This window comes from Emydura macquarii, unplaced genomic scaffold (genome assembly GCF_026122565.2).
Source record: "Emydura macquarii macquarii isolate MOO-44397 ecotype Brisbane River unplaced genomic scaffold, CSIRO-AGI_Emac_v2 contig_1253, whole genome shotgun sequence".
In the NCBI taxonomy this organism is placed as follows: Eukaryota; Metazoa; Chordata; order Testudines; family Chelidae; genus Emydura; species Emydura macquarii.
This window is the reverse complement of record NW_027131390.1, coordinates 70,415,645-70,437,758: the sequence shown is the minus strand read 5'-3', so window position 1 is coordinate 70,437,758 and position 22,114 is coordinate 70,415,645. Positions and strand designations below refer to the sequence as shown.

Here is a 22,114-nt window from a genome sequence, read left to right as displayed (position 1 = left end):
AGAAAAAAACTTTCGAACTCAGGGAATGTCCCACTTAACACACATGTACCCTCTCCACAGGTCTCCTTACCCTTGCAAACTTGACCCCCACAGAAGGAGCTATGCAGGACAGTGTGATCCAAGGGCTGCCCTCCCTTCCATACAAGGACACTCAGAGCACAGTCTGGGTCCTAGATTGTTATGGCCCAGTTCTGCTCTACATGAGGGACACTCTCAAGCATCCAAAGTCCAAATTGAGCTCATTATTTTTAAATACACCATTCTGTACCCTAGAAAATATGGCTGTTTTCTGATTATTCGTGTCCCTTTTCCATTTGCATGTGCCACCAGGGAATTGCTTAAAATTGCACATTCCCCACCACCACTTCCAGAAATACTGAGAAATACCATGCAAATAGTGCAGGTCTTCTGACCCTGGAATTGGACCTTTTTAGGTCCCCAGTGAAAAAAGAAAGAATTACCATCTGAGGACAAAAGATGACAATCCAATCAATTTGCCTGTGATTGATATAAAATTGTATTGCAAAATCTGTTACTTGCTTTAAAAATAAATCTCCGTACAATAATTTTTAGTATGTATATTTTACCAGTTGCAGGAACACAAATATATTCTCTAAAGACCCCTTTTTCATAAAATCATGCCTTTGTCTCTCTAACTTCCACTCAGCAAAAATGAGGATTTCAAGACTGACTATAGTCTATTATACTTCATACATTTCCCTTTTTTTTACTGAAAGAAATTGTTTTTGTTTTTGTTTTACAAAACAGAGGGCAGAGTCCCTGTGCAGACAGAGGGCACAGACTCTTATATACATTGCACTTTAGGGTCTACTTATATGAATAAATGCTGCAGGATTGACTCCACAGGGCCCAGTGCCGTGAGATACTCAATTCCATCAACTCCTGCCAACTGCACCGGGAGTTGTAGGTACTGAGTGCATTTTATGACGAGACCCTAAATGAGCTTTCTCTTATATTTCAACATACAGATATTGGGATAGATAGTATGAATTAATTTAGAAAAAAACAATGAAAAAGCATTCCTGTGAAACTAGAGTCTGTTAACAGGGCCTGCCCTAGTGGCATTAATACAGGTGAAGTGCCAAGAAAGTTGCTCATTTTGTAATGGAAGAAATAGTCTTAAAATTAAAATAAAATGTTACTTTTGCATGAACAACTTATACTTTCCTAATGCAATATCATGAAATCCATTTAGGATTTACTCAGATATGATAAACTCTACATACAAAGAGGTGGAATGAATGTTCTAAATTGTTTCAGTACATTGTGATGAGTAAGTTACAACTCCAGCTGGTGAGCCTCTGGTTATAAGGAAATGACTCCATTTACTGTGCAATGACTGCAGTGTAGCTGGCTCCCACTATAATAACATTCATAAATTTGCCTTAATTGTAAGTTGCCCAATATTCAAATTCTAGATGATTTTCAGGCAAAGGTTGATTTATTGGAAGAACCACATTAAATGTGTGCCTCTTTTATACCTAGCATAGTTTATGCTTTAATCTTTCAATCAAACTAAAAATGGCAATTTATTGCAATAATTAAAAGTTTTAAAAGAATTCTGTGGATATTACATCCCTGGACACTTTCTAAAGACATTAAATATAGCTACATCCATTTGATATTCTGTATGATCTTGTGATGTTGGCAGACCAGATGCCAGCTCATGCCAAGATCCCCATGTCTCAAATGAACACTGACAAATACACAGCTGGAAATCAGTCTGGCTCATCTCTGTGTTAGTATTGTTAAAATACATATTAGAATTATAAGAATATGTTTGGTGCTTAGACTTTACTGAATATTTGTGAGTTGTTGCATACATGTATCTCACTTATAACAACATCTGTATCCTATATTGTAAGGTAATATTTAAGCAGTTGTATTGTGAGCTTCTGTGACTGGGTAAATCACCAGAAAAGAGACATTACTTAATGTGAAGGGAAGTGTTATGCCCTTTCCAAAAGGAAAGGTCCATCAATACCAGATGGACTATTGTGGAATGTTGCAGCTGGAATTTCCCTATGTATTGTCAACAAGAGGACAAAAAACTTTTGTTTTTCCGCCTTTCTCCCCGTGAAGATTAGTCATGCAATGTACTTGTCCTATCAGCTGAACTTGCAGCTCAGAGCACATGACAGGAGGGGAATAAAACCCTAACAATAAAGAACTGATTATCTGTATGGGGCTGGCACTCTGGGTGGTAAAGTGTTTCTTGGTATAAGCAAGAGATCCTCATCATCTTAACCTTGGTTAGCCCTAAAAGACACATAGAGCTTGCTGATTATAGAAGGCTCTATTACCTTTTGAAACTTAAGATTGTGATACATTTGTGTATCTATGTTTACCTGCTTAAACCCTGTAAATAACCCATGTTTCCTTTTTCTATGTAATACATCTTTATATAGTTCATATGATTGGCTACAAGTGTTGTCTTTGGTGTGAGGTTGAAGGTACAATTGACCTGGGGTAATAGACTAGTCCTTTGGGACTTGAAATAATCTGAAGATTGCTGTGATTCTTGGCGTAAGGCCCATCTATCAGAAAGGTACACTCACCTGGGTGGCAAAATAGGTTAGAGTACCCAAGGTGTCCGTCTTTGACTCCATGTTAAGGTTGTTATAATGCTTGAGAAGTTTACACTTGATAATTGGTTGGTTAAATCTAAGTATAAAACTCACAACCAATTTGGGGTTTGTACCTTGGTTCCTAACAGTCTTCCCTAAGGTTGATACTCATGGTCTTGAGTTACTGCAGGCAGAGTTACAGATCTCTACTAAAAATTCACTGACTTTTCTTTATAGTCCCTACAACCAGTTTCTGAAGCATTTATATACCATTTTTAATATTCTATAGTTTTCTTTTTTATAAGGAAAGGTTTTTATGGATAAACAAACTGTATCCTTCATTATCAAGGGCATGGAAATTCAATGGAGAAAATCCTTGTCAGTTCTTTCTGTTCTTACAGCCTTTTAAGCGTTAACTCTGTAACAGTCTGTCACTTGGCAATAAAATATTTCTGTTACTTGTCTCCAACAGAAAGAACACAAAGCCTGCCATTATCTTGACTTTTCAATTTGACAGAGATACGTGAATATCTCTGACCCATTAAAGACACATGGCACTGTATATACCTGTGCTCAATGTATCTCCACAGGTCACACCATTATGCTTATTTTTCCTCTCACAGTAGTAGGCTTTTAAACTGTAGCTTTCACTCTTCCATTTGGCAAGGAAATTGAGCTCCTTCTAGATCTCTTGATTGATTTAGTATTTTTAAGAGGGTTAGAACTGATAGACAAGAAAGTAAAATTATGTTATTCTTAAAATAAAAGCTTCAAACTTTTTCTTCACAAAATGCTGTGGATTTTCAAAAACTTATCAAGTAATTGCCTGAAATAAGTAGATAGACCTACTGCTTCAGCTGAAGGAAAACATAAAACTCCTTGTTATGACTAAACAAATACTGAGGGGCGAATTAAGTATTTTATCTTAAACCTTGGCTTCTTACAACCTCAAACCTGGTGACATATGTAAAACCCCAACCACATGGTTCCTGAAACAATCTGACATGAGAATGAGCAATCTTTCCAAAAACTGAATGTGACATAAGTTTGTGATCCATAGAGGTATTACAGGTAATAGCTAAAGTTCAAACTAATTAAATATGTATTTGTCAGGCTATGTGGTGAAGTAGTTCCTTCTACAGTACCTGCAGAATACATAGGGACAAATTTTCAAATCAGTATGCGCTTTTCTAAAGCCTAGTTTGTGCCTGTAAAATTTCTTCCTGTAACTTTGCGTCTGTAATTGAAGTCTGTGCACCAAACTGAAAAACAATCTGCAATTGCCAGGTTACAGGTGCAAGTCAAGATACTCGTATGTGTACCCACAGCAGACTTTGGGAATGAAAAGTTTCATGCCCAGTTTACCCGGGCGCAAACTGCATCTGTGTAAGGGAGGTTGAGACTCAGCCTGGCTGACAGTTTAGGCCATAATGTTTCCTTCTAAACCTCAAAACATAGAGACTATTCCTCAGCTGAAATCAATTGGCCGAGCTCCACAGACTTCAATGAAGCTACATTGATTTACACAGCTGAAGATCTGGCCTACATGGATTTGCTTATGTCAACAATGTATGGCATTCCCTGGTGCAGAACTTCTCCAATTGTATATTACCATAGTAACAAGTTTGAGTCAGATTAAGTGACAAGTCTTATGCTAGTAAGGGGAGGAAAGTATTAGTGATGTATTATCAGTGAATTTTAGTACTTGTGAACGGTGCCATATAGAAACCATAGAAACCCAAGTCATTTATTTTTTCATAGATCAGGATTATCACAGGCTGCACCAATACAAACTGTGATGGAGTTAGAGCTGCTCTGTAATAATTTGTTAATAGAGCAGGGAGAAATTTTTGGTCAAAACTTTCATTTGGAGAAAAATGCAGATCTGGCAAAGCCAATACGTTTTGCAACTTTGTGTCAGTTTCACCTAATTGTTCATGTAGACCCCTGCAAAAATATACATTAAAAATTTAAACAATTTGTTTTCAACATTTTTTAAAAGAAACATTTTGATTTTTCAGTTTGAAACAAAATGTTCTATTTCAAACTGCTTTGTTCTACCCAAAACAATTTGCCAAAAATTTATAAAAAATTTATTTTCAGTTTGACCCAAAATGCTTCTGCCCCCCCTCCCATCACAATTTTTCAGAATTGCCGGCAAACAAACAAAAATTTTTTTTTCACACAGCTCTGTTTTATGAATAGTGTCTGTTGACCTGGTTACTGGGATATTTACTGAATGAATATGTTGACGTAGTTTAATAGGGGGATATAGGGAAAAACAAACAGGAAGGAAAAGAATGGCTCAAGGTAAGCCACTTCTCCACACTGGAGAGTTGTTAAGAGATAGTGCCAGGGAGAAGCCTAGGAACCCAGGAGGTCAAAAAAACTTGTTCAGGTTTAAAAAAAGAACAGTCTCTCAAGAGAGGGGGTCAGTTATTCAAGGGAACCAAGCTAAGACACAGGCCCCTGCTGTGGTATCTGAAGAAGATAGGGTTGCCTAGGTTACCATCAGGATATGGGAAGACTTCAGACTACATAGATACACGCGTAGACTGTTGTTTTCAAATCCTTTTCCTCTAAAGGCTTTGCTCCCAATGTTAAAACAACAATGTTAAAACTTGAGTTTCAAGAAGGCTGTTTGGTCACTATATACACCACTAGCCACAGGCACTCAAAGAGAAGAACCGTGGGTGACAAACCAAGTTGGAATTGTTGGGCAAGATTGGTTGATACACAGGATACTGTAGGCCAAGGTCTGGTCTAAGAGTGAGAGCACTGCAGAATTCCACCCCTGGATAGGTAATGGCATGGGGCTTGACACCTGAGGGAGTGCACTCAGAGAGACCCAAAAGAGGACAGAGGTTCAGCAAGCCCTATAACCATGACCTAAGCTTTCTCACATAGTTTCATCAATGTGACACCTGGGGAGAAAAGATGGTTGTTCCAAGATCTTTGATTCTCCTGTGAATGCCAATAAGTGTGACAATTAATGCCAGTTATGATGTCAAGATACAGACACTTGTGCACAGAGGGTCAACCTGAGACCACAGAATTAATTTCACATAGTGAACTGAACAGCTATAAAATGGTTATAGCTTGGACAGTCTGGATTCAAATCCAGAACATAGAAGTGAAATGTTCTGCATCTTGTTATTAATCCCCAAGAAAAATGGATTTTGGTTCTTTCAAGTACTGCTTATTCTGAAGAGAGTGGGGGAAACTATAAAAATAAATCACATTTGTTTCTTGTCTTCTTTTGTGTAGTCATTTGGCCACAGAGTGGAGCTAGCAGTTCAGCTCTTTGTAATGACACTGAACAGTTCAGATGCACACAGATGTCTGACTGAAACTAGTGCACCAATATTAGTGATGGCTCCTCAGAAATGGGGTTTCCTAAACATGAATTCAACAAGAAATAGAATCTCTCTCTTTCCATTATTACTGTGTTCTTGGGAGAGTTAGTTAATTCTTTTCCACTTAAACAAAAAAAGAAAAATCCTGTTGAAATGTTTATTTGTTTTCATCTCCAAAGTTCAACTTCAAGCTTCGATAACTCCAAATTAAACTTTTTAATGAAGAAGGTTTAAATTGCCCAGCTGCCATGTATTTTTCTGGAGGGAAGGAAATGGAATTTTTATTTTTTTTAAAGATTTTTAAAAAATACTGAAAAAAGTATTGACAGTCTATCTGTGAAGCCACAAATCAATATCAATATCTTCCTACTCCAGCTGCTCTTTCAAATAATTATCCACTTGAACCACCCAAATCCTCCCCTCCTCCAATCTTCTCACCCACACATGCAAGACAGCACCAAGTCCTACCAAAATGGTAATAGGAAGATAGCAAATCTCCCAAAAAACAATAATGAATCCTCAACAAAGAGGAAAACAAATCAGCTCTGCAGAGATGAGGCAGCCCCAAGAACATGAGATGATTATTTTTGTATCTTTTTGTAGAATAGCACTAATTCTCTTGGAGCTGGGATATTCGCTTGAGAAATTGATTTTTATCTCATCATAACAGTGCAACCAGCAAAAGCTAGATCTTGGTTTGAGAGAGACAGCTCCCTCAGGCAGACAGACAGCAGTAGCAGAAGCTGAAACCGACTTCTCATGCAGCATCCTTGAAATATGGACAGTAGGGTACGAGCCAGATAAGAGGAGAAGGAGGAATTATTGGGCCAGAAACCTGACTGAAATACCTGAAATACCTGGACAACCAATCAGAATGGCCTGCACATGGCTGGGTCAGCTCAGACATATGCATCCAGCCCAATGACTAGCACACTGTTTTAAGGGAAGGTAAAGAAGCTATTTTCAGGAGCAGAAAGAAATGCAGCCCGTCAGGGTAGGAGAAAGAACACCATTAGGTTTTGCAGCAAGAAGCTCCCAGATGATCCAAGCACTCACATTCACATAGAGTCTCCCACCCTCTTCTAGTTGTCATCAAATCAGCTTGGTTACCCCACAAGTTTTGGGCCAGTTCTCCCAACCCAACAATCACTAGCCACCAAACCAGACCCAACAGCAAGAGAGAAGAGCCAGTCTGTCCATGTCTAGCCAAAGGAGAACAGAGAAGGAGACTTACTATTACTCTGTTCAGAAGAAGAGTGCCATCTGCTAGCCTCACCCATGAGGACCCCCAAGCACCAAAAGAAGGCCAGAATTTGAGAATTCCAGAGTTTGATCTGTGTGCCTCTCACAGAGATCACACCAGAGCAGTCTGTGATCACTGCTTATACTCTACACCTAGGTAATTAAAAAAAAAAAAAAACACCTCCTGGGTGAGGAAAGTCCTTGTCTGTTATGTGCTGACAGGAGAAAGCTTAAATGGGGATGAAGGGATGAGTCACATGTCATGGTCAAGCCTGCTGTGGTTGTTTTAGCATGATATAGTTTACTATTCTAAAAGCTCTAATGGAAGGAGCAGAGGGGGCGCACACACCAAATTACCGAGGCCTGTGTGTATACTCTGGGCTTTACACCCACTTTTTTTTGCAGTTAGTTTGTGAAGTCTGGCTAGAGAGTGCATAAGCTTTCTAAATAGAGGGGATTATTTGACAATGGAAGATTTTAATTATTTCTGTGGGCTTATTTTATTATTGACTTATCTGTTCTCCTTGATTCCTGTCTTTTCCCTTTTACCCCTGGTTCTTACCTGTACTGCTTCTTTTAATTTAACCCTGCCCTTTCCCTTTATAAAGCATTTTCTCCTTCTTATAACTGTTTGGTCCTTGATGCCTGTTCAATCTAATGATAATGTTCTAGATGCCATAAGGTTGCGCATCATTTATTTACCCAATCACTAGGTAGAGGCGCTGGACTAGCAAGCTAAAGGGTCAAGACCAGACTTTGTCCCCAGGAGCACAACAGATGCAGAACCTCTGGGTCCCGTTGAGATAATTGAGCCTACAAATTTACCCTAACTGTGAGCTCAACTGTAGAAAGTTAGTGAAAGTGTATGAAAGGTCAGAATAACCCATAACAACAAAAACTGATTGGAAAAAGAACAAAAGTGAACCAGAAAGACTGAATTAGTCCAAACAAAAAGGCCTACTGATATATTTCCAGGACTGTGTTAAGATCATGCCCGATAAATAAGACAGCATCAGACCGAAAGTCAGTGAACCAAAATTGATTATTTCTTTTTGGGGTCCTTAAAGAAAGAGCATTTTGGGGGGGGGGGTGCAGGGGGGGGAGGGAATTGGCTACTGGAGCAAGAGTCAGCAGCATGGGTGTAACTCTCACCATCTCCTGGGACCACGGGACTTTGTCATCTTGATCCTGAGAAATATCCTGACCAGACTGAACCAGAAAGAGGACCCAGATGACATCACCACCTCTATCCAGCTTTGGCTGAATCCCAAACCCCACGAGGATGTTAGATTAGTCTCTCTTCTCTCCCTCCACCCCCATGCAGCCTTTTCCTTCCCCACTTTCTATTCTCCCTCTCCTTCTGTCTTCTGTCTAATAAGAGTATGGCTTAGCTAGGCAAGATTGTGTATTTTGCAACATTGCTGTAAACCTGTCACCAGGAAGAGGCAAAAAAGTGCAGTGTCCTAAACAGCGCAATGCTGATACAAGTGTTCCAGCTCTCAGAATGGCTGATAAAACTACGTGCTGTGTCTGTTTTTCCAGCAGAGAGGTTGCAAGTGAGAGTCAACACCAGAGACAAAAGCTGCATTTTCTATCCTTGCTGTTCTTTTCTCTCCCCCCATTTGTGTGCTTGTTTTATTTTGTCTTCTAGGAAATGGGATCAGACTTCAACAACAACAGCAACAATGACAGTTCCAGCCCATCTCAACTAACTTCTTCTCTTTTCCCCAAAAGGACAGTTATTACCATCTTTAATATCTTCTAAGAGACTGTCAAACAATGGGGTTTTTCCTTCTAAAAAATCCTCCAGCTGAAGTAAAAGGGAACAAGGGATGCTGTTAAAATGAAAAACTTACTTAATACTTTACATTTCATAATGCTTTAACTGTTTTTCCTCCTCTGTATCTTTAATCAAAGGTTAAAATTATGTTTAATGGTGTGTTTGCCATGGTCCTCAACAGGCTGAGGTCCATGTATACAAAGCACTGAACCTTGTTTAACACGGTTTAATGTTGGACAGTGAGATGGAATACTACCCTGTATTCATACTATTACAAAGGTAATAACCTTTGTATGAAGTTCACCTTGGAAGGTATCATTTGAAAACTCATAATTTGCTGGTCAGTATTGTTCTGGTAAAATGTGTGTGGCAACACTGTGTGAAGTTACAAGATTCCCCTGCATTGTGGAGTTTGGAGCCCTGCCCAAACAGAAGTTGACAAACAGGTCTATCCTAAACAAAGGAATGTGTGCTTGCCTTAATTTGCATTTAAACAGTAAACAGAGTCATCAGGCAGGAAGGGAAGAAGTTCAAGCGGGTGAAAAAACCAGCAGGGAATATCCTTCCACATAGACTCTTTATCCCCTGGGTCCGTTGGGAGGAGAGAAGGAAAGGGGAGATGACAGAAATTATAAGAAGACGGGACAAACACCCCAAGACACTCCCCTCTCTCTCCTTGCTCATTGCATTCACTGCACCTGAGAAGACAAATAGCTGTTGGACTTTGGGGGAGGAGTCTTGACCTAAAGCATTGCTGAAAGCATGTGGTGAGAAAACTTTGCTTTGAATCTACCAGTAAGCGGTTTATCTTTATCTTCTTATACCCCATTTCTGACTTTTATGGATCATTACTTGTACTCACTTAAAATCTCTCTTCTTCTTCTAGCTTTTCCCGCACTAAGCAGGGTCGCCAAAAAGGTTCATTATGGTCCTTCTCCATCCGATACGATCTTGTGTATCTTCTATCTTAAGTTCAACACTTTCCATGTCTCTCTTCAGCACATCCTTCCAATGGGTCTTTGGCCTTCCTCTCTTTCGTGGTCCAGGGGGCTCCATTTCCAACACTCTTCTCGTCACATGGTCCTCGCCTCTTCGCATTACATGTCCATACCATCTCAATCTCTTCTCCTTCAACTTTGTTGCTACCTCTATCACTTTCAGAGTCCCTCGAATGTACTCGTTCCTTATCTTATCCTTCTTCGTTACACCACAAATCCATCGCAGCATCCTCATTTCATTCACATTCAGCCTAGTCTCCTCTTTTAAAGTTGTCGCCCACATTTCTGCACCATATGTTAGTGCTGGTCGCACAACAGTTTTGTATATCTTCCCTTTCAGTTTAACTGGTATTTTCCTATCGCAAAGCACACCTCTACATTTTTTCCAGTTGTTCCATGCTGATTGTACTCTTTGCTTTATTTCTGCAGCCATACCACCATCCTCTTGTACCACAGATCCAAGGTACTTGAAGCTTTCTACCTGTTTGATTTCTCCTCCTTCAATTTTCACTGGTGCTTCCCATTCCCTATGAGTTCCACTAAATTTACAGTTCAGCAATTGGTTCTTTGTTCTGCTGATCCTCATTCCTCTGTCCTCTAGTACTTTTCTCCAACTTAAAATCTCTTTCTTTGCAGTTAATAAACTTGTTTTATTGTTTTATCTTACCCAGTGTGTTCAAGTTGAAGTGTCTGAGTAACTCCATCAGGGGTAACAAGTTGTGTGTATATTATTCCTTAAAGGAATAATAGACTCAACATATTTGTACTGTCTAGGCTGGGTTGTACAGGACATTTGTTTGTGGGGGAAAATCCAGGACTGGAGGTGTGTTGGTATACTAGGAGTCACCCGGCAGTATAACCAAAACTGGCAAGAACCAATGTGTGGCTGGCTAGCTGGCTGCAGCGCAGGCACAGGCATAGCTGAGAGAGACTTACATGCTGGCAGCTGTTTGTGAGCATCCAGGCTGGAGGCCACAGCAGTGAGGCATTGTAAAAGGCACCCAGGATACATGGCAGGGGTGCCACATTAGTCTGAATTGTACTCTGGTACGTCACAGACAGTGACACGGGCTTGTCAACACCTTTGACTCTTTGGGCCTGTAAATACCATCTAAATACAACTATGCTAAGGTGGGTCTGAGAGTTTTTTAGGTGCAAATGAACTCTACACCACTCTTGCAGTGTTCCAGGGTGGGGTTACGCATAGTACTACTATATATAAATCATACTTGCGTAGCTGGAGAGCTGAGGAACTGAAAATCCTTCCAAGAACTAAGGTCTTTACCACTAGAGCCAAAGGAGAAGTACTAATGTGCCTATTGGCAACAAGTACCATTATCTTCTCTGTAGGCCCAGACAACATCACAAATTTGTATATATAAAAAGCACAACCCTGCAAACAGTTACTAGTTAGCCCATAAATAACTCTATCTTCCCACCTGTTATAGGGAACCCTCTAAAGTGGCAATGCCCCTTTTTGTCCAGTTAGCCAGACAAAGACCTGCTGCATGGAAGGATGCAGTGAGCACATTTTATTATTGAGCTGGAGTGCAAATTTTTATTATTTAAAAATGTATTTTTAAAATTTACTTTATTATTGAGATGGAATGCAAAGAATTTTTCCAGGAAGCTAACTAAGACAGTCAAAGTGATTGGTGCCTATTCATTGTTTTAGCATCAGGAACATAGGCACGGTGATACTGGGCACCAGACATTCTCCAGTTAACCACAAAGCTACAGAAATACACAGTTAACTGAGTATAATGTAAAATCCCCCTTACAGTATTTCTCAAACATGAACTGAAAGGATCTTCTTGCACCTTCCCCATATCATCTAACAGGAGCTGGCATTTATGACAGTTCATATACCAACATCTGAGATATTTTTATGTGATAGAAACTACATTTTGAAGTTAATACAGAACATTCACCATTTTTTAATTAGAATACAAGTTGGACACTAAAGAGACTTCCAAGGAGGAAAGTAATTCTGACTGTAGTTATAATGCTTCCAGAAAAATTCAATATTATATTTTCCCTATTACTAATGAGACTGCTTCCAATTTATATGCTGCAAAAACTGGTATCTGCTTTTAATTTGGTAGAACATTAAAGAATCGGACACATAAAACAAATTGGTAACTAAAAGAAAGTAGAAGAATTTTGAAGCATTAATATAGTTGTCTTACTATTTAAAGACTTGGACTTAATTTCTGCTTTCAGACTTTTCCACTTCAAATATAATCTTTTTGTTTAAATTAGATGATATGCAGCAGTGCCTTTGTCTTGTATAGTATTTTATAGCTTTCCTTGTTCATCTAGTAATCATCCCAGATGTAAGCGTGATTTACTAAAGCAATACTTTTTATGGGTGTATTACAATTTCATCATGTATCACTGGGAAAGCAGTCATGATATATAATGAATGTTCAGTTCAAGTGCAGACTGGTCAGAGACCAAGAAAAGAATGACATGTAGCAGTAATTGCATCAGTTTGAAAACAATTCAGGTAACTCCAAAATACAAGGTGCCCAGCAAAGACCTAAATGTGGGGTGAGCACATTTTTTTACATCATTTCTTAACACATGCTCTCAGCTGGAATTTACAACAATATAGGGTTCAATTCTGCCCTTCAAAAAAACAGACTGATCTCTGTTTGAGCGTCTTGTAGCTGGCTGTATTGCAAAATAGTGCTCCTTAGAGATACGGCCATCCTCTCAAAAGTGCATTAGGCTGGATAGTGGTAGCACTTGAAAGTGATGTTCTACACTGTAATAGACTTTCAATATGAATGTAGAGGGGTTTTTTCAGAGAAAAAATGTTTGTTCTATAGAAAGCAGTGTGATATGCTATTGTTCTGTTTTTCCATTACTTTGTTACCTGTCTCAGTGCTATTCAATAACTATATCAATGATTTGGAAGGAAATACAAAATTATTGCTTGATAAAGTTTGCAGATGATACAAAAATTAGTGGAATGGTAAATAATCACTGATCAATTAGAGGCCGATTGGGATCCCTGCATAAGCAGGACTCATTTGAACAACATGTATTTCCATACAGCCAACTGCAAAGTTCATACATCTAGGATCAAAGGTTCACATTTAGAAGATAGAGGACTGAATCCTGTGAAGCAGTGACTCTGGATTTAGGGGGTCATAATGGATATTATTTACGTCTATAGCACTGGTGAGACCATTAGCGGAAAAATGTGTCCAGTTCTGGTGTTCACACTTCAAAAAGGATGTTGAAAAACTGGAAAGAGTTCAGAAAAGAGCTGCAAGAATTATTTGAGGTAGGGAGTGCCTGTCTTAAAGCGAATGAGTTTCTTAAGTCTATCTAGCTTAGCAAACACAAGGTTAAAAGGTGTCTTTGATCATGGTGGACAAGTATGTACACTGGGAGATTTCTGACAGTAGAGAGTTCTTCAGTCTAAGGCATCAACAAGATCTAATGGGCTGAAAGATGAAGAGGAACAAACTCAGACTAGAAATAGGACACAAAAATGGCAAGGGTAATTAGCAATTAGAACAGCTCACCAAGGATAGGGAGGATTCTCCGTTGCCTGAAATTTAAAAATCAAGATTGGGTATCTTTTTTCAGAAATAAACTGTAGCTCAACCACAAGATAAAGGATTGATGTAGGAATTACTTAGTGAAATTCTTTAGCCTGTACTATACAGCATGTCAGACTAGATGATTATAATGATCCTTTATGGTCTAAAAAAAAAATCTATGAATATATGTAATTTTGCTTCTAGCTCAGTTCTGGGAAGCAAGACACGTTTTTCTGCAGATATTTGAGCTCCTTGTTACTCTTCCATATTGAGATTTTATATAAATACATATTTTAAATTTGTAAATGTATTAATAAAGGATAGCTAATTAAGCAATACCCTGAATCTGCAAATGTAACATCTGGCAAACCAGGCAGGAGAGACTGAACTGTAATGATGATAGAACCTACCACAGCATTTGCTGTAAACTATACCAGAAAAGATGACCAGATGTACAGCTGGAACTGCCAAAATGTAATGACAACCAAAAAATGATTTAGCATGAAGAAAGCTTTCTCCAGTCACATATATAAGCACAACAGGACTGCATGCACAGTGCAGAAGTTTAAAATGTAGTGATCTCACCAGAGCAGATCATCAGATTTTGGAGGCTGTCCTAAGAGCTGTATAACACTGCAGGTTCAAAATCCTGCAATTCGAAGCTGAGGCCATAGTTCTTTGGGGGCATTTAAACAAGGGTTTAAACGGTGGTAAAAAAGTTTATGTTTAGATCATATCAACCCAAAGTTTGCTTTTGATAAGTCCATCAGATCAGGCCTTCCTCAAGCTATGTTTGGAGATAAGAGACGATAACTTTTTTTCAGACAGAAGATTTTACAAAAGACCGGGGTGAGAGACTTACAGATGCAAAGAGATATTCCACTGTGGAGTTACCAGCAGGGAGGTGCTGTGGAAGAAATTTGGCCACTGAATATCTTTGCTTTGATATTACTTAGTCTGAAATTGGGAGCACCTCTGAAAGTGGTATCATCTTATGTTTCAACATGCTACTGCCATCAAGACAAAAACACCAGTGTGTCTAGTGATGGTATTTACTATAAGCCTCTACCAATCTAACAAATTTTACAGAAATATTCATTTGAATACTCAAGCTGGAAATAAAATGCAGCAAAGTGTCAAATTTCTCTCCCACTGCTTTTAAACATCATCTGCTTAGTATAATGAAAAGGTAATAGATACACAGACCTGTAGCTCATTTTTCTGCAATACATTTTCTGTGTGCAGCTCAAAGCTAGCTTCTGTGTCCACATTTCACATCAGAAGCATGGCATATATTTTCAATAAGATCTACACAGTGAATTTGATTTCCCTGAGCTAGAACATGCTGCTAACAACAGAAGGATAAAGATAAGCTGCACGAAGTTATGGTTCTGTATGGAAAGCTTCCAAAACTAATCAACACTTAAACAACACTATAAGAAGAATGAGATACCGTGAAATGATTCAAACAACCTGATTAGTTAATATATGGGGGAAGAGTTATTTAGATAAGCAATAAATTAAATAAAATGATTTATTGAGATAGTTTCTAGAGGCCCTAGCCATGGATCAGAGTCCATTGCTATGCAGACTGAAAATGCATACTTTATTATTTTTTAAAACATGGGTTTTATGGTATTTCTTCAGCTGATACAGTAAATTTCAGTAACAGCTTCAGTGCAGTGAATTTCCTAGGGATTAATGACTAGCTAGATTTAGTGAGCCTTGATGGTACTCCAGACCGTCAACTTCTCCCATCAGTTCATTATTCTTTTGGAAATGCCCTGAGACTCAATTATTATTGTTTAACCCCGTCACTGCTAGTTTTCACAGCAGTGCGCATCCCAGAGCAGAATGTGGTGATATGCTGTTAAGAACCAATGTTTTCTAGATGAAAAACCTGTGACTTCAAATAAGATGTATGAGATATTTGGGATGGCATTAGGAGTGCGTTTTTTCCTGCTTACCTTGTAGCACTGAGGCAGTTAATTATGAATTATGGAGGCAAATTGATGGACTATTAACCATAAAGCTTAAAGAAAATGTAACTCCAGCCATTCAGAAACCCGTTTAGTCTTGTAAGTTCAGTCACCTTTCAAAAACATTTTTATATGAAAAATGGTCTTTAGAACAAAACAGGTCATCCAAGTTCCCTGAACGCAACCAGTCAAAAATGGTACAGTGAGCAATTATCATTGTACTGTACCAGCACTTAACAGAACAATATCATTTACATCAAAATTGAGTAATGGCGAGAGAGTTCTAATATTTATGCTGTTATGTAAATACATTTCTTTTTCATATCAACATAATCTTTAATCCTACCTCATCATTTATGCAGCAGAGGAATAAAATTATCCTGTCATATTATTTCAAACATATTTCTAAAATTTCCTGTTGAGACCTATGTTATATTCACTTTGTTACCATATAATCTACAGATTTCAGTGAAAAACATTACAGTAACAGTGATTGGCCACCTAATTTTACCATTATCAAAACTCTCCCAATTTTTTTTTAACTACTTCCCTTCAGCCTTGCAATGTTATTTTTATTTCTAGATGTCAAGTCTGGTTATTTGGCCATTATATTGAAAAGTGATAGTTAAATAAAACGTACAATTACTTTGTCATTGCTTTATATTATCATTAATATAGGAAAGATTAGGATGACCATAACAGTACCAAGAAAATTGCAACACTAGTTATAGTGTAAAAACTTTTCTCTCTCATATACACAAACATATAGACCATGCATATACACTACACGTATGTTAATATATATAATGTATGTTACTGTATAGAATTGTGATTTTGTGACTTAGTTTTTTCCTTTAGTATTTTCATATTTCTTACCTTAGCTTTGAATTCCATTTCCTTGTGTTCATGAAGTAGCTCTTCATTTTCTGTTAAAGATGAGCCTAGGTTTTGCTTATGTAGATAATCTCTGATGTTTTTCCTGTAACAAGATGTTACCTAGATACAAACAAAAATGAGATTTTCACTCACCACTGAAAAAGTTGGGAAATAATTGTTCAACCTTTCAGGTATATTAAGTGAACCAACTTAGTTTATATATTAAGCCCCAATTTTAAATACATAGTACTGTGTTTTCATTTTTTAATTTAAAAGTTCATATACCCTCATGAAATAGATCATGGGTCAAAGTGCACCTATACAGGAATATGTGTAACAAACCAAGACTTGTTTTTCACAAGGACTGTCAAACTATTTATCAATCAATACAGTGGGTGAGACTGAAGGAAAAGAAAAATCAGATAGTAGTAACGTGAATGAAGACATATATAGCCTAAAAATGGTAAAGAAATCACACATTTTTCCTAGGAAAGAATGCTCTCATGCACAGTAGGCCATTATAAATCTGAGCATATTTACAATGATGCATAAAAAGCAATGACTAGATGACCTAATAGGTCTCTTCTAACTCTACCTTCAATAATTCAATGAAGCTATTGAATTGCATTATATAGAGTAATCTTTTTTATTCCAAAAAACAATTACAGCTTGCTAGATTGACTGTAACAAGAATATTCAGCAAACAAATGCAATAGTTAATGTATGATATAAACGGCACAGAATTGATTCACAGTAGGTACCCTTGCACATTCCTTGTAAACAACACATGGCAATGATCCCTGCGTGAAACTTTGTATTTTAAAATAGTAATGGGAATGAGTTATTACCTACAAGACCCGCTCCAATCTTTTCCAAGTCTTGCAAAGCCACCATCATATTCTATATATCACATTTAAAACTACTTTGTACAGTATGAAGAATATAGACTTGAAAACATGTCTTTAAGAATTTCCTGAGCAATGCTTCTGTGAAGGCTACTTTTTTTATCCTGATTTTTTCTAAAAAACCAAAAGAACATCTATAACCAAAAATGCTTTCAATACATCTGAAATAATACAATGGGAAAATTACCTAAGGAATTCAAGTAACTTAAGAAGCTAGGAAAGTAAACAGATTATTAACGTAATTAAATTTTAATTTGATGGCAGAGACTCAAAACTGCTTTGTAAAGTGCCTCAAAGTTATTTATTTATTTACACTCATGGGACCTTGTTTTTCTGAACACTATCTTGGTGATAAAAGTTACAAAAGAGCATATGGGAGTTTTGTATGTGCCCGGCTTCAAAAATATAATTCATAAAATAATTCTCTTTTAACTATTGAACAAAAACCAAACCCCTGTGAAGTGAGAACTACTGTCACAAAAGCCATTCACATTTGGGAATACAGGTGCTATTTTCATTTGCAAGCAAGGGTGAGCGCTCACCAGCTCTCATCCTCAGTGCAAGGTTTGCAGGAGAGATGGACCCAAGCCACAAAATTCAGATTAACACTTTGACCAGCTTTAGAGGCATTTGTACCAGGCCCATCTCTGGAATACAGCATGACTCTTGTTGTTTTGTCCCCCCAGAATTTGGGTTAGAGCTGTACAAGTCACTCTTTGATGGAGACAGACCTATAAGGAGGAAAGTTGATTATATAGAATGAAGGGATGAGTGGAAGCCCAGTAGAGTATTGGAGTAAAGTTTACGAACCTTACTGAATCAAATGAAATTTAAAACATAGGGATCAGACCAACATTTTGAACCATGAATCCTGTCCTTTCCTCTTCCCTTATCCCCTCAAACATACACTTACCAATGCAAAATTATGAAAACATTTATACTGGAAGAAGACGTACAAAACATTTACTTTGCATCTATCAAAATAAAAATGAAAGTGTATGCTACAGGGGAGAGAAGAATTTCCCTGTAAATTGAGGCAATTTTCTTTTCTATGGAAACTATTGACTGTTTGCCAAAACAAACCTCATGTTTCTATAGACTTGAGCAGAGATAAAGGGAAGGAGTAATAAAATCTTTAACTCTGTTACAGTAAGAAGCTTACCCCTTAACCACTTGGCAATGTCTATTTTAGTTATCAAGGGTTTAAGCACTGCAGATGTCAATGAGCGATATTAGCAGCTTAAACTTAACTCTTATGCAAGAGCTATCTTTGGTGTTTTTTTAAGAAAGAAGCCCACAGAATTTTACTTTTTCCAGTTATTTCTTTTTGGTAAACTTTTATTTTTCATGCACAAGCTACAGGTCACGTTGATTGCCTGATAAAAAAAACCACTAATTTTTTAAAAAACCCTGTGTGTATGACTATTTTACAGCATGCTATTGACCACAATATTTGCTGTAAATTATCCATGGAAGTGGGAGTTAAAGGCATTCCTATAGGTACCTGGAAACTGTTAGAAGTTAAAATATGGTAATTGCAGAGTTATTTAAAACTCTTACATAAGCGTTGCCCCAAATCCACTCCCATCTCTCATCCAAGTTTAGTGGTACTTTAAACCCAGGATAGCTGGCTTGGCTGGGGTCATAGGCTAAAACCCGAATGAGGCTTTCACTTGGGATGATAACTCACCCACTTTGCAGTGAGGACACAGACACAAGTACAGACAGTCTTCCAGTGCCTCCCAACAATTCCCCCTTATGCCCAGAAGGACAGACAAAAGTTCCCACAATTCACTGGGAAAGAATCATAGAGGGCTCAGTTTGCTGCAGGACAAAGAACCATGGAACATGCCCTCAGAAGTCCTAGTGACGCAGATGAATGCGGCACTAGCGAGGACACAGTAATTCAAGTAAGGCTTTGCTGTGCTGCTGCTCCCACCTGGGCTAGGCTAACCCAGCTGCTCAGACCTAGGTACCAATCACCCTATAGTGATTAACAGTTAACACTGAAGTGAAGATAAAGCTGGGAGACAAATAGAAAATATGTGAATAAGGAGAAGATTAGCTAGTTTTCTGTAACTGTCTGAAGTAAAACATGAACGAATGTTATTGTTGAACAACAAGGGCTTAATATGCAGGGACACGGACAAAAATATGCTGTTAGAATTATGCCACTGTAGTTATACCAGTATAACTATAGCGGTATAGTTCTTCCAGTAAATTTCCCCATGTAGACAAACCCTAAAATAGTGCTGCTAAAACAGGCATGGTCAAACTGTGTCCAAAAAGGGGTCCAAAAGACTTTTGGGAAGATCACAAGGTGCCTGGATTTTTCCTGATACAAGTGTAAATGCACGAGGGGGAGGCATCAGAAGATTTGTAAATCAGTGAACTAGAAGAGTATTGATTTTCACTTCATAGGAGTTTCACAACAGGAAGATTTTATTCCCTTATTCCACTTCTGTAAAACACCCTCTGCCTCCTATTACATAAAGAGCAGACTTGTTAAAATTAAAAGGGAAATTATTTTCAGTGGGTCGTACCTTTTTGATTTCAAATAGACTAGGAAATCTAGTCGAGGGCCACATGAGACCTAGAGGTCTTAGCCAAGAAGTTCTGTATTCCAGTCCGGACTCTGATACTGACACTTCTGTCACCCCAACTCTGCCTCTACTTCCCTTTCTCTAAAGAGAAGACAATCATCTCTCTCTGTCTCTCACAGGACTGTTGTGAGGGTTTATTAGTTAATGTTTGTAAAGCCCCTGAAGATGAAAAGTTCTGTGCTTTATTACTATTGATCCTAGTCTGATGATGATTTTCAAAAAAATAAAAATTGGCCCAGAATACAAGCTTAATTTTCATCAAAGATAGATCTGTGAAAGGGGTGTTCTTGCATGAAATGTAGTATCTCAGAGATTGTGTATACATGAGTATGCTGTTCTACAACTTAGCGCACTTCTTGGGAAATCTGCCATTTGTAGTAAATGGGAGAGAAGAAGGGGGACAACTAACAGAGAAAGGAAGATAGCAAGACACAGATATCTCTTCCCTTCAATACTTGGAAATACGAGACAAACTGGCTCTCTGTATATACTGTAAATTAAAGCCACCCTTGTCTCTGGCAGCTCTATCTTGAGCAATCTGTAACATACAGTTTGACTAACCTTTAGGCTGCATTACAGGAGTCTTATTTTCACAGGAGAACTGTTCTCAAATAGCTTCTCCAGCGTATTAGGTATAAACTTGCTTTTGTTTACCGTCAGCTCAGAGTGTTTTCTCTGCCTACTCCATGGATTTCCTCTAACCATGTGTGTGATTTTTCCTGGCCATTTATCTCTGTCTTTTCATACAATGGCCATAACCACAACAGAGCAGCTGATGGTTTTCCTCTTTATCTTAGATAGAGAACACCAATATATGCAGTAGTTTGTCAACATTATGTGAACATGTTGTCATGGCAACACTTGTCTACCTAGATATCTTAGGTGCATTTATATGGCCTCCATTGGGTAGTATCCTATAATCTCTATTAACTCCATAATCCTTAATGGAATCATCCTTACAATGCTGATAGGGAAGTATCATTATCTCCATCTTACACACGGGGAACTGAGGCACAGAGCGTGTAAGTGACTTGCCCACAGTCACACAGAATGTCTGTGATGGAGCAGGGAATTGAACCCAGGTTATCTAATTCCTAGGCTAGCATCTTTGCCTCGGGACCTGCCTTTCCCTCTGAATTTGGATGGGATATCTGATAACTGGCTGGCTGGTTGGCTCTGCAGCTGCAAACCAAAAGCATTGTACATTATTGTTTTCCATATAAATGTAAACTGATTTTTTTATACAGGTGGCAAAGGAAGATACTTGGCCTGATCCTGCTCTGATAGTAGTCCCTGGGAGTTTTGCCATTCGTTTCAGTGGAGGTGGGAGGAGGTCTGTTGCCAAATTATGTATTTAATACAGCTATATGGTACAGACGTGCAGTACTGACATTTAATCAGAACTTAAATAAGAAAAAATAAAGATAGGGTAGAGGAGCAGGGCAGCAGTATAAAGGAGTTCTAGTCTGATTTTTTTTATCAATAAAAGAGGGATTTTTTTAAAAGATGCTTAACAATTTTAAGACAATTATTTGACAGTGTCCCTTTAATGTCACCATACCTCTTTGTTGCTCTGTAATAGTATATATGTAATACTCAGTTTCTTTTGTGTGGATGTCAGACACACTAAAACTCAATACTGCAGTGCACCGTGACTGCTAGTGGCTTGTCACATCACTGTTGCGAAGGACCATAAAAAGATTGCAGAAATCAAAACTTGAAATCTGATTCACACTGGTTGCAAAAAGCAATTCAAGTTAAATATATTGTAAAGGTTCTGTTGGTTCCTGAACAGTGTGTGGAATCTTCACTTGACTCTGCAGGCAAGAGTGCAGTGTGTTTTTCTGACCGAGAAAAAGTTCCACATTTTAGGGGACAGTTTTGATATTCTAAATTCAGAAGTTAACAATCAGCTAATGAGAAGAGCCTTTGACATTCTGACGTGAATATTTCCAAACTTTTGGTAAGTTTTGTAACTATAGGTTTAAGTAGCTTAGGTAGGCTCATAGTGCTGCTCTTACAAGAATATGATCATTCTCAAGAATGTCTACGCATGTATTCAGAGCTATAGGGTTACTCTGAAAAGGTCTCAGAGTTTGCTTTGGTTTCCTTTTTAAGTGAAGGGCTGAGGTCTGGAGGTAGTGTTGAAGAGATTCATATATGCAGTCACAGCAAGGGGGACTAAACCACCAGCAGTAGAATAAATGACATCACAAGAGATCAGACAACT

The 22,114-nt window shown here is 38.1% G+C and overlaps 1 protein-coding gene across 50 annotated transcripts in view; it reads right to left on the bottom strand.

The window, feature by feature from the left end:
• The window catches only part of TTN (titin), a 465,728-nt gene that overhangs the window by 383,734 nt on the left and 59,880 nt on the right, over positions 1 to 22,114 (bottom strand). For all 50 annotated transcript variants that reach the window (XM_067549108.1, XM_067549128.1, XM_067549138.1 and 47 more), the window contains one exon: positions 16,377 to 16,496. In XM_067549108.1, the coding sequence (XP_067405209.1) occupies positions 16,377 to 16,496 (120 nt within the window). The remainder of the gene's footprint in view (positions 1 to 16,376; positions 16,497 to 22,114) is intronic.